This window comes from Sebastes fasciatus, chromosome 2, assembly GCF_043250625.1.
Source record: "Sebastes fasciatus isolate fSebFas1 chromosome 2, fSebFas1.pri, whole genome shotgun sequence".
Lineage (NCBI taxonomy): Eukaryota > Metazoa > Chordata > Actinopteri > Perciformes > Sebastidae > Sebastes > Sebastes fasciatus.
In genome coordinates this window covers 40,210,458-40,224,120 of record NC_133796.1, presented here as the reverse complement: position 1 = coordinate 40,224,120, position 13,663 = coordinate 40,210,458, and the positions used below count along the sequence as shown (strand labels likewise).

The window sequence follows — 13,663 nt, the reverse complement described above, 5'->3', positions numbered from 1 at the left end:
TGGCGTCATCGCCGAGGCTGCGCTCCCTTTTGGGGGAAAGAAACTCGCTGTCACAGGAGAGAAAATTATGAAAAGCTGTTGTGTAGCTGGCTGCAGTGGTTAGCACTGTCGCCTCATAGCAAGAGGGTCGCAGGTTTGAGTTTGCATGTTCTCCCCGTGTTAGCGTGGGTGTTCTCCGGGTGCTCAGGTTTCCTCCCACAGTCCAAAGACATGCAGGTTAGGTTCATTGTTGACTCTAAATGTCCCGTAGGTGTCCCGACTTGGGGCCCAATGAATGGTTGTCTGTCTCTATGTGTCAGCCCTGTGATAGTCTGGAGACTTGTCCAGGGTGTACCCCGCCTTCACCCAATGTCAGCTGGGATCGGCTCCAGCCCCCCCGGCGACCCTGAATAGGATAAGCGGTTAGAGGTAATGAAAGAATAGATGTTGTGTAGCGGGTTAACCGAGGCGGACATCTGAGGCACATACGATACGTGAATATTCACTGTCAGTGTGCTAAATGGCTAAATGATGCTGGTGAGAGTGACTAGCATGGTTAGCTAACGTTAGCTTGAGTGGGAGGCTGCTGCAGTAATACAGTTATACATTAACGTTAAAGCATCATACATTAACGTTACAGCAGCATCAGACTGTCGTCTCCAACTAAATCTCAGCCTATAGATCAAACAGTTGGTTATTAACACGTTGGTTATTTACAGACAACACTTAGTCTAACAGGATTCAATCAAATATGTAGAGATGTCTGGATAAGCAATATCCAACCACTGTGTTGGACGGGGGGAACACTGAAGGACAAAATTAATTGCAAATCATTGCATCATGCAAAAGGATTATCAGACGCGTATAAAAAAAAAGTTTGTTAAACAAGAGATGAATGCAAACTCAAAAATACAATCCAAACATACGTCAAATTGCATTGAAGTCTATGGGATCTTCGGTTTTCTATGAACCCAAAAGGGGGCACAGTATTTTAAGCCAAACCATGATGTTATTTTTTACTAAACCTAACCAAGTACTTTTGTTGCGTTTTTTTTGTTTTGTTTTGTTTCAATTTACAACATTATGTTTAAAACTGTAACTGTAATCCAGGAGAAAATATGTTTCCCTCAAAACGTAATAGAGGATCCAGGGTTGGCAGATGACATGCAGTTTAGGCAGATAATGACATTGGCATTTGGATGCCAGCGTGGTGACATCAACACAGTTGATTATTTAAAAAACACATTAATGTAATTCAGCTTGCAATACAAACACACATTTAACAGTTATCTACAGCAGTGTGTACCAATATTAAGAATAAATACAAATATATTAAAGGTCCCATTGTAAAAAGGGACATTTTCATGTCTTTTATATTATAAAGCAGGTTTAAGTGATATATAAATACTGTTAAACTATCAAAGCGCTCAATATACGGAGAAATACACAAAGCCCATATTCAGAAATTGTGCGTTTGAAACAAGCTGTTAGGATTTCTGTCCATTTGTGATGTCACAAATATACAATATTTAGACCATTTACCGGTTTTAAATGTAAACATTCTAAATGTGTCAGAGTTTATTTCCTGTTGCAGTGTATGTAAATAACATCAGCTGACAGGAAGTAAATATGGACCCAAACTGTTGCCTAGCAACGCGATTCCGTTGCAATTCCATTGAAATACACTAAAACGGAGCGTTTCAGACAGAGGGTGAATACGGGTATATTCAGGCAGACAGTACGAGGAAAATAATGTGTTTTTTGAAAATCACAGCATGTAAACATGTTCTAGTAGAAACACAAAATACAAGTATGAACCTGAAAAAGAGCACGATATGGGACCTTTAACACCACAAACGTGTGTGTTTGTACGTGTGTGTCAGACCTGGAGGCTCGGAACACCTGCTGATGGGGAACATTACAGGTGAGGACGGCCCAGCTCCTCAGATACATCAGACCGATCAGCTTCAACACGTTGAAGGCAGGAAGACAGGGAGAGAAAAACGCCCCCATCCTAGAGGAATGAAATAGAAAGGTCAGTAACACACACACACACACACACAGACACACACACACACACACTTAGCCATCCGGGTCACACCCCATATAAAAGACATTACAGTGGCTTGTGGTTTCGCTTCATTATGTTCATCGCTGCAAGGCGACATTTCTGAAATGAGTTGAGGAAATACAGTGGAGCCAGTCACAGAGGTGTAATGGAGAGATCATAGAGGGCCAAGTCCTTTAAACAGGGCCATGGAGACTGGTCAGCACCGGCCACACTATCAACTCTGAGTTAGATCTTCGATTACACACACGGTGGCGAGGCCAAGGTGATACAGTGGAATTAGAAAGATATCCTCCATATTTCATTTTCTGTCAGATATTTTAGACAAGAACTTACCAGATCATCCCTTGGTTATATATCAGATGCAAAACATTCTCTGCTATTTTGAATTCTCCGTATTCAGGCTGAGAAAAGACAGAAAAAAGCATTAATTTTATGTCGTGTATGTTCTTTTTTCTCTTAGTTTTTCAACCACGGGGTCTTTAAATGATGCATTTGATGTTAAAGCTAGGGTTTCTTCAAAAACATTTTTCTTATATTTGTTGAAATTCTCGTAACATCCCGACAGCAATCTAAACCTAAAGATAGGTGCACTAAGCTGCACTGATGCTCAAAGAAAAGGCTTTTAAAGTTTTATAATTACAAAAACTCAACTTGTGTACAACTTACAAACTTGCTCTCTAGATCCCAGCAGCAGCAGTCACTCAGGTAGCGAACCACCAAGCCTCTGATGAAGTCAATGAGCAGGATGCTGGCCACAGTGAAGATCATGTCAATGATGGACAGCTTCAGCATCTCCTGGAGACAACACCGTACACAAACCGTGGGTACAACATGTAAATATACAAACATATGCAGTTCATGTAATTATTCACCACTCAAATCAGGCTAAAACCTGCTCAGTGATGTCTCGCTTTGTGTTTCAGCCAGAGTGTGGAACGCTGGACACTTCTTATAGCGGAAGGGATGGTTCCAGTGGCGGTCGCAGTCGCTCCGGTGAACATTATAGAAATGTAAGTATCACTATACTGATGTCAGACAGAAGCCATCAGTAGAAGCGATCATCATCATTTCCAGTGAGTGTACGACAGACGTGTTCGATTTGAAACATTAAAATTACCCTGTCGAAATTCATGCACTACGCAAGTAAACAAGGGTGGGAGTAAGTCACACATGTGCAAGTCTCAAGTCTTAACCTTCAAGTCTCAGGCAAGTCCCAAGTCACTGTGGTGAGAATCAAGCAAGTCAAGTCGAGTCCCTGCTCAGGTCAAGCAAGTCACAAGTCAAGTCATACGAAATTCTGATGATATGTCTTCTCAATAAAATGCATAATCGATTTAAAGCCAAGTCTAACGTAGCTTAAACTTAACGTTAGCTTTCTAGCTAACATTTGACCAGCCAATAAGTTAGCTAAAAAGACACACTCACATACCTTTTCTCTGCGAGTTTTGTGGTGTTGGATGTTGTGGTGGTCGTGCCACTGATTTGTGAGCAGCAGACCTTGCATACCGCTGTTCTCTTCTTACTACCGTCATCGACAACATAATCATTGAATCCAAATTTTATTATTTTTTGACTAGGCCACTCCATGATAGCTCGCTGCCTCCTGCGTTGGCCTCTGCTGTCTACTGTCTGCTGCGTCCGAGTAGGTTGCCAGGTTTGCGCATATCACTCAATGTTTCAAAAACAAAACGTAACTTCTCAATATCTAGAAAAATGAAAATATTTTTAAAAATAAAGTCAAGTCCTTTCGAGTCATCTGTCTCAAAACTAAGTCAAGTCTCAAGTCATGAATACCAAGTCAAAGTCAAGTCCAGTCTTTTATCAATGTTAGTTAAGCAAGTTTCAAGTCCTCAAGTCATGTGACTCGAGTCCTCCACCTCTGCAAGTAAGTACATAGTTTACACAGTTTACTACATGGAAGTGCACTAACAGAAGTATCCGTATGTAGACATAGCATTCCTCTGGCGCTGGTCATTCCGTTCAGTCCAATTAGCAACTTGAGACGCGAGACTGGAGTTAGAGTTGAGAGACGACCGGATTGTTTGCATATGAATGCAGATACATTTCTAAAAAGCTAATTAAAAGCTAAATCATCATCAGACGATAGGCGGTGGGGTCCCAGATTTCATTTTGACCGATGCGTTCCACCTCTTTTGCTCTCCACATGGACTTTTTACCTTCATTCAACCAAAGCCTGTTCAAATGTGATTGGTCATAACTACTCGGACTATAAAAAGAAACCTTCTGATACCAAAAACTTGTACTGCTGATTCTGCATTCATATGCAGATATCTGTATATAGAGATGAGATGCATCTACAGACTGATTAAGATGTCAGAAATGTCCCTGGTGATTATCATGTAGGGACTGTAAAAAGAGAACACAGAGACATAAAGTAGAATGCTTAATGGCGTGTCCATCAGCCACAGAAGGCAGAGACAGCCTTCATGTACTGTATATATTTTTAGATGGTTAGTCAGTCGGTTGATCAGCCACTTTGGGCCGGACTGAAATGTCTCAATTATTAATGGTTGGATTGCCATGAATTTTTTATTAAGCCATTAATGTCCCATTCAGGATGAATTGTAATAACTTTGGTGATTCCCCTGACATTTCTAGTGCCATTTTCTGGACATTTCACTTTGTCCAATACCTTGTTTTATGACATAATAGAGTGCTCCAGGGATGAAGTATTTTTGTAGGACGACCAGGAAGTTAGCATTGCCCCGGTTCCCTCAACAAAAAGCCAATGATATTTTTCTATTGGGTTTTGGATTAATGCAGAAAATCAGCTCTGTGGCAAACACACATGTATGATACTGACACGTTTTGCTCAGCAAGATAATCTTCACAAATGAACACCATTTTATGGTTTTGATGTGTAAATGCAGTCGGCAGAAATAAAAAGCTAACGTTAGGCTATAAACACGGTCGTACTGTATACACAACGAGGCTGTAAAGGCAGACGAGTCGGCGTGAGGACGTTTAGTAGTCTCATTTAGCCTTTTTTAAGACACATAATATAGTGGGGTATTTATCGATGTATTTTATGTCTTAGAAGAAAACGTTAAAATCTCTTCAGCTTGTGTTAACCACAGACCTTATTTCAGGCATCGAACTAAAAACCCATTGACTTCCAGACGAGGGAACCGGAAGTGCTAAAATGCTAACTCATTTCCGAGTTTTAGGACTCATTCCTGTAGCACTAATAACATTTCCATCAGTCTCAGCTGCACTTTGTGTTTACTGCTAATTAGCAAATGTTTGTACATCAACAGTATATTTTGTGTTGGTATTCTATATCTATTTATTGCCCTTGAATTAAATGTTTTCTATTCAATGTTTCAAAACCAAATTTGACCGTAAGGGAACACATTCAGATCACAAGTAAAATCTGGCATCATTAGAATTTGTGTGACTTTTCTAACAGTTTTTGTGAACCTACTTCAACCTGAAGAAAGACAAGAAACATGCCATATGTTGGATATAATATGTATATCTAGAATGGCACTCAGAGAGCGCAGACCTCCGACAAGGTGCGTGACTTTAAAAACAGATCACAGATCACAGCTGGCGGTACCGTGAGGTGGTCAGCTTGTTATTAACAAGGCGTGTTTCCTTGTAACGTATCGGCGGATGCCTCTCTCATTCAGCAGCCTCACCGTGGACGGCCAGCTGATGTTCATCAGCTACACTGCGCATGTGTTATACACTGTGGTTTTAATGCTCAGACTGATCCGAATCCTTAAAAATATTCCTTAAAAATATTCCTGAATCCGGATCATGTTCCAGAACGCCACCAAAATCTAATGGATTGTTCATTCTGCCACACCCCACCCCTCTAAAAAAAATTCATTCAAATCCTTTGCGGACTTTTGGAGTAATCCTGCTAACGGACAAACAAACAAACAAACAAACCAACGCCGGTGAAAACATAACCTCCTTCCTGGGCCTTCGGCCTTGGCGGAGGTAATAATAATAACAGATAGCAATCAGAAGAGAGAACCTGTCCAACGTAGGTCTCCCAGCATGGGTCCTGTTGAGAGCGGGTGTTCTTCTCGAACAGAGCTGTCTGGTTGGAGACGGTCCTCGAGCTGCGCGTGCTGGTGTTCGTAACGTTCAGCACCGTGGCGATGGTCGCTATGGTGCTGTTGTGATGCTCAGCGACAGAGATCTCAGAAACCAGGGTGGAGAGGCTGTCTACCTCAGGCTGAGAGATGGTGGCCAGGAAGGAGCTGGAGTCAGACCAGTTACCTGGACTCACTGGGATCTGGAAGACACATATACTATGATCCATCAGCAGCTACATGCTATGCTAACTCCTATATGGGCAACTAATCATGTAATAGCTGGTGTCAAAGGAATAGTTCAACATATTGGGAAATGACTTCCTTTCCAAGATTGAGATGAAATGATACACACATCAATCTCATGCCTGTGTGTTAAGTGCAGAGCTTGAGACAGGCCAAGGTTAGCCTAGCTTAGCATAAAGACTGCACACAGGGGAAACAGCTAGTCTGGCTGGCTCACTCCAATCTCATTTAACCCGTACACAAACAGAAATGTATGAACAACTGTTTGTGGTTTTAGGGAGAGTAACGTGGTGAACAACAGCCGGGCACAGACACCACACAGAAGTCCTAGATACTTTGCTACTTCGCCATCGCCTACCGTGGCGATATTCACCTAACAGTTCACCAAAGTTGAACTCCACGCGAATGCAAAGAGGCGAATTTGCTTTTGCCATGGGAAGCAAACAAAATTTCGCGCCTTCACTCGCATAGAGTGGAAGTAAACGGGAGGCAAATGTAAATTCCGCGCATGTATGACCGTTCCTTCAAAGTTCACTATCGACTGTTCAATAAAGGCAAATGAAATGCTGCCCACACACCCCCAAATTAAAATAAATATATGATAAGATAGTTCCAGCACGTAACTTCCCCAAAAATCTAAATATGTAATTTTTCACATTTCTGTTCATGTTTAACACAACATTGCGTAAATAAAACAAGTGCTGCTGTGCTTCCAGTCTTTATACTAAACTAAGCTAACATGACCTGATTCCAGCTTTGTGCTAAACACACATACATGACATTGATATCCATCTTTTTCTCATACCACTTTCGGAAAAAAGATAAATAAGCATATTTCTCTGAATGTTATGCTATGCTATTGCTTTAATAATAAAATATAATTTTAACACATACAACCATACAGTGTATGATGGCGTATTAGGGCCATTACAGGTAAAAAAACAAAACAAAAACAAATACGGAGCCGGAGGAGGGGGGTAGAAAAAACTCAGAACTTCTGAGAATAAAAAATCTCTGAGAATAAAGTCACAAATTTACAAGAAAGAAACTCTGAAAACCCCATCACACCACAGATGCTGCCTCCTGCCATGTATTATGCCTGCACTGGATGACCTAATCAACTTATACTTTGCAATCATATTTAGCAATAAGGATATACTCATGATTTTATCCCAGAATCGCCATATAATCATAAGCTTTCGGACTTTGAAGAGACATTACGGTGAATCGGGCCTATTCAGAAGAAAACAACATCGTGATTTGGATGAGGTGACAGCTTCTATACTCACAGCAGAGCTCATACTGTTGACCTTATCAAGGAGGGCAATAATGAGGCTGTAGAGATTCCCCAGGTATAAAACAAGCACTCTGTAAACACATGAACATATGACCAATGTTAGTGTGCAGTATTAGCTGTGATGTATTATATAGAGTGTAATTGGTGCTGCATGAGGCAGCAGTGATGGAGTACCTGGCCAGCTGGAATCGCAGCGAGGTTCGTGGGTGGTACATCTCGAGCTGAGACACCAGCTCGAAGGCAGACGGAGCAATCATGGTGATGAGAGAAACCACCACACTCACCTGGAGAGAGGAAGAACAGGAAAGCTACTGGCAGGGAGGGTGTATCCCATTTCTCCTGGAAACTGATTACACAATATGCAGATGACAGTGTCCTCCGCATATCGATTGTGCAAATAGAGCAGGCGCAGTAGTGTTTCCTTTAACTCGGCCTCCCAGCCCTCGCTCCAGCCTTGGTATGGGTCTCATTCACATGAACAGAGGAAGGGAAATAACTCTGGATTCAGTTATTAGTGCATTTTACAACCTTTAGGGCCTAATAATTCAAATAAGGACTATTCAAGTGTTCGTACTGGGAAGTTGATTTACCTTCAAACAAATTATCCGCTGAGTTACAGACGTCTCTTTACCAATGTAAGTCTATAGGAAAAAGTATTTTTGGGTCCAATGGCATCACGTGACTGACACAGAAGTTGTAGTACCGCCGTTTGGCGAATACGAAAATTTTATTCACAGCCCAGCACTCTTCCTGGGGGCTTGCTATATTTTCATCCAGTTTATGACTTAAGAACAGGTGAAAAAAGGTTGTGCCAGGGTTTCTGTTTGTGTGTTTGTTGTTGTAATACTCATTTCGGCCACAAGAGGCTGAAGGCTGAACACTACCCCATGTTCTAAATAGGATTGAAAGCATTCATGTTTTCCTCTAGATCAGCCTCAGGTTTCCACTTTCATCGATTCCTTGGAACTGTATTGTATGTTGAATAATCTAATCAAACTAATGATGTCTGCTCTGCTCTGCTACCTCATTCTTCTCCCACAGCGTCAGCTCCGGCTTCTCCTGCTCTAGTTTCTGAGAACGGTCCACCACAAAGTAGATGATGTAGATGCTGCCGGCCAGCGACAGCAGCACCAGGATGTTGGCTAAGATACGCAGACTGATCAGAACTGCCCTGAAGAAACACAGAAATACATTGATCAGTGAAAGAGCACACATCTTATCTTCAACAATCTGGAAGTTCACAGTAATTCCTCAAAATATTTGATATATGCATTTACAGCTGGGAAATGATAAAAAGGCGGTCTGTAGTCTGCCACCACACTCGCATGGCATACTCTTCTCACTGCAACACACAGTCCAACACACCCTTTACTTAAAGCTGTTAACTTTGAATAAAAGTAAAAAAGCTCATTTTTAAGGCGGCAGCTGGATCGGAGTCTGTCCAAGGTGGGCTGGTCGCTGCCGGAGGCCTCCCTGGAGTCTGAGCTGAAGGAGTTTCTGGTGAACCTGCATGATTTCGTCTGATTTCGGTAGAATAGGACCCGGTGGTACCGATGACAAGCATTAAGAATAACTAATAATAGCCATTGGAACTGTTTGTATGGAACTTATTGACGTAAATACTTCAGACCTGTTTCACCTGTCCTGATGAATCCAGACATTTAAAATGACCAGTTTAATGCTGACTTTCAGTAAGTGACTCAACTTTAAAACAATGAACGTATTGCTCCTTATTCAAATCATCGTCAGAAAGCTCTGAACAATTCATAACGGAAGTTTTATATAATTAAACATATTACTTCAGAACATTTTGATTTTGAATATTTGCATTAGAGTGAGTGAAGTGACCGATTGATGACAGGTTGAGGTGATGTTTCTCAATCATATCATAGTTTCTATTGGCCCAAAGCTAACGTGGGTGGGAGTCAAATATTCTTGTTTTATTGGTGCAAATGGTCCCCATCTGTAGATATGCACTTTTTAATGATACAGCACAATTTTATAATTTATAGCCAATTATTTCGCGGATCCCCTGGCAGAGTGCCAGGGACCCCTGGAGGTCCCCGGACCCCACTTTGATAATCACTGATCTAGAGGCATCAGGATTACATCGAGACTGTTTCACAACCAGTTAAAAGTCCTTGGTAGTAACTTTAAGCTGTCAGAGCTCTGCTCTCTCTTTTACTGTCATGTCTGCTGCCACACCACCACTCACCTGGGAGATATTATAGCCTTTCAAAAGCCCCACCTCCACACCAGCATCCACCTGAGTTTGAGTGAAGTTATCGTCACTCCAGACTTCCCGCTGTGCTGCGCTCGGTGTCTGCCTGTGGGGAGTGACGAGGTCTGAGCCTCTGCTGTACATATTCTACATCCACATAATAACCCATTCCATGAGAGGTTATGAAGTAGGTTAAAAATAGATAAGTTAAAAGTACTTTTTACTACTGTATGCCAGAGTACTTCAGTCAGTCCTCAGTGTCCTTTTTGTGATTTACTGTCAATTTCTATAACTTATGTCAGGATGAGTGCACAGAACGGTGTATAAACTACAGAGATTTGACACGCAGGGTGCTGTAAATCAGATGGGTTTGAAAATTATTCAAAGGGGGGGAAAAGCCCAGAGGAAGAAGAAGAAGAAGAAGATGCACAGACAACATGCAAGACAAGAAACAAATAACAGAGACACCTACAGACTGGTATCCTTCTTCTTTTCCTGCTCCTCAACAATGGCTTCCTGTGCAGAAAAACACGGGATATTATGTTTTGCTGTTATTAGCATTGATTAGCACTGCTGTCATTAGTTTGAGGGTCACAAGTTCTGATTCATAGTGCTCTGTGCATGTAAGGTCTTAGAGATGATTTACCACAGGAATAAAGGGGCTGTCCTTGCTTGGACGGTGAATAAAGGTGTAATGTAGTGTAAAGCGTCTCTGACCCTGATGTTGTTGACGATGGCAGCTCCTTTGCTCTCCGCAGCTTCCGGGTTTCCTATCAGGTAATCCCAGGCACAGAACACTCTCCAGCAGAACGTGAAGTTCTCGTCAGAGGCGCTGGCCAGGCTCAGACGAGAGTTCTTGGCCATTCTGCAGGAGTGTTATTATGTAGAGCATATTATCAAACCATACGATATATTATCAAAGCGATATTTTTTGGATAGTGATGCTAGTCAGGTGATCGGTCAGTCCACCAGTCCGACACTTTGGTTCAGAGGGAGATTCTCGACAAACTCTGGCCAGATTGATATGGAATTGGTGGATATATTTCAGATTCCTATAGAATGAATGATTTTGTGACCTCTTAACCTTTCCTCTGGCACCACCTGCAGGATATACATTATTTACATTTGCAGCCTACGCAAAAATAATCACACCTCATTGACTTTAAATGCCTCTTCCTATGGTGACTCCCTCCTCCTCTTAAGGCTCTAAGAATGATATAATGATGAATTGATCATTCTTAGATATGTTGTGCGGTCTTGTCCACTACATTGTATGGTGGGGTGTAATGAACACTGCTGCCTCAAAGAGACAGTCCAACAGTCTTAGGGTGCTTTCACATTAGGCACCTGGGGCCGGATCCAAGTCCACTTGTCCCCAAAGTCCAGTTCGAGTGAACGCTCCGTACCTTACCTGGGCACGGTTCGTCAATCCGTACCCGAGTCCACTTGAAAAGGTGGTCTGGAGTACGGATCATGTGTACTCGGGCACGGTTCGCATCAGGTGTGCCAAAACACGGAAGTGGACCGCAATTTAACGCGAGTAGCGTTAGCAGTCAGCGAGTAGTTTAGACCTCGCCGGTCTCCTCCGAAATCTGTATACATAGATATAAAACTGTATCATATCTACAGTAGGCCGGCGAGAGGTTCCTTAAAATATAAACAATAGTAGGCAATGGGGTAGAGTGATGTTTGTTATTTTATTTAGCTGATTTAATGGTTTGTCTGCGAAGAACAAGAGAAGCACAGCTGCTCATGTGCTCAGTGGGCAGAGAGAGAGAGAGAGACGGGGTGGGGGGAGACAACGTGTAGAGTCGTTCAATCTTCACATCAAACTCTGTGAAATAAGAGTTTATTCCATCCAAACCAGAGCTGGTGATTGTTGGAAAGACTAACGACGACAATATAGGTGAGTTTCATTTTATTTCTGTCCCGTTTGAATGAAGTGTTTTACAATGCTCCGCTACTAGAACAGCTGATCTCAACATAAACAAATACAGGTAGATGATGACGCAAGTGTACTCGGGTACGGAACAACTTTACAATGTGGAAGCTGCCCAGAGAGGGGGGGCAATCGTACTCGGGCACGGTATGAATCAATCCTACCTGTGTTTGTTGGACTCATCCACCTCCCCTCCTGCCCACAATAAGGGTTCTTTCTTACTTTTTATCCTACGTCACTAACTCTCAGCATTTATACGCGGATGTGTTTACATTGCAGTCAGTACAGAGGCCTGTACTACGTAGCAGGATTTGCGGTTAGCGAGGTAACCTGCTCCGGAGCAGGTTATGTTCCAGATAAGAGATCAACGGGTATAAAGCACCGCCTACTGACCAATCAGAGCTGAGTGCGCGGATCGTATGATAATAATACAAAAATATGAAGAAGTTTAAGTCATAATTCAGGCTGAATACAATACAATCAAAACTGATAGATGCAGGAAGGACAGCTGGATTTATTTTGTGGGTGTTTACCGCTTTAAATTATGTTTTTATATTTATTTTTTTTACTTGCTCTTGAGTCCGTTTCACACCGCCGGAGACGGGACGCAGCTGAAAGAAGGTTGAAATAGTCACACACGCCGTATCATAAATAATGGATGTAATGAGGTGTAACCCATCCATCCATTACATTTGTTAAATCTATTTATATCTAGATGACTATATCTAACTTTTGAGTATTCCATTAAATTAATACGTCTGTTAAGTTACGCATTCACATATTAGAGTTTTTTCTTTATCAGCTGTCCTTCCTGCATGTTGCAGCTTCAACTGTGTTACTTTTAGTCTGGATTAAGTGTTTAACTTCTTCGTATTTGTCTAATATAGTTTGCTCTTCCTTTGTAAAATGTACCGCTCTGTCTGTCTGTCTGCTGACAGTAGACTTGTCCATATCTGTGATTGGTCAGATGCTGCAAACACCTCCCCGTTCATGTGAACGCGCTCACAGCCAGATGGAGAAACCCTGGGTTGATTTACCGAGTTGATAACCACCTTCGTAGGACCGCTTAGCAGGATCTCGGTTGTTAGGGTTAGCTAAATCAGATAACGAGAAGATACCCCGGTTAAGTTGAACTTGCTTCAGGTCCACTGTATGAGCCGGTGGCTTCATGTGTTTAAGTTTCATGTGTGTGCAAATAATAACAAATAAATAAAAAAATAAATGATATAATCATGATCTAAAACAGACCGTCATCCTCAGGCAGTACATCACATTATTATATCATCGATCGTTTTCACTAATCATGAGTTGTAAAGAGCGTAGTGATTACTTTCTCAGCAGAATGATGAAACTGTAGGCAAAGACAGCCATCCCAACCAGGAAGTAGGCGAGGGGCAGCCGGTAGCCTGCGCTGCCAATTTTCCTCAGCCTGCCATAGTAACCATAGAATAAGACAGAGTACTGCAGGTAGCCCTGTGGAGGTCACACACACACACACACACACACACACACACACACACACACACACAACACAGGAGGTACAGTACATGATGACATGACTAGGAAATCAACTCCATCTACAGTATAAGAGGCTCTGCAGTCTAACACGTCTGAAACATAAGCAGTGAGGTAAATAGAGAATCATTAAAGATCATCATGAATGCTGAATCTGTGAGCAACGCATCACAACAGCTACAAACACAAATGCCATTAACTGATGTTCATGGTGTGCAGAGGATGAATTATAATGTTTTTGTTGACTCCCTGACCTTTCCTCCAACGCCTCTGTCACATTACATATGTACATAAGGACAGTTAAAAAGCCACAATGCTTATGTGATAT

The 13,663-nt window shown here is 42.0% G+C and overlaps 1 protein-coding gene across 1 annotated transcript in view; it reads right to left on the bottom strand.

Annotated features, from left to right (window-relative positions):
• Positions 1-13,663, bottom strand: part of tmc3 (transmembrane channel like 3) — a 54,407-nt gene that overhangs the window by 11,349 nt on the left and 29,395 nt on the right. Inside the window, exons 7-16 of the mRNA XM_074623818.1 lie at positions 13,151-13,293; positions 10,599-10,746; positions 10,354-10,397; positions 8,684-8,831; positions 7,835-7,944; positions 7,653-7,731; positions 6,057-6,320; positions 2,717-2,845; positions 2,384-2,451; positions 1,865-1,993 (exon numbers count right to left, since the gene is read on the bottom strand). Coding sequence (XP_074479919.1) covers positions 1,865-1,993; positions 2,384-2,451; positions 2,717-2,845; positions 6,057-6,320; positions 7,653-7,731; positions 7,835-7,944; positions 8,684-8,831; positions 10,354-10,397; positions 10,599-10,746; positions 13,151-13,293 — 1,262 coding nt within the window. The remainder of the gene's footprint in view (positions 1-1,864; positions 1,994-2,383; positions 2,452-2,716; positions 2,846-6,056; positions 6,321-7,652; positions 7,732-7,834; positions 7,945-8,683; positions 8,832-10,353; positions 10,398-10,598; positions 10,747-13,150; positions 13,294-13,663) is intronic.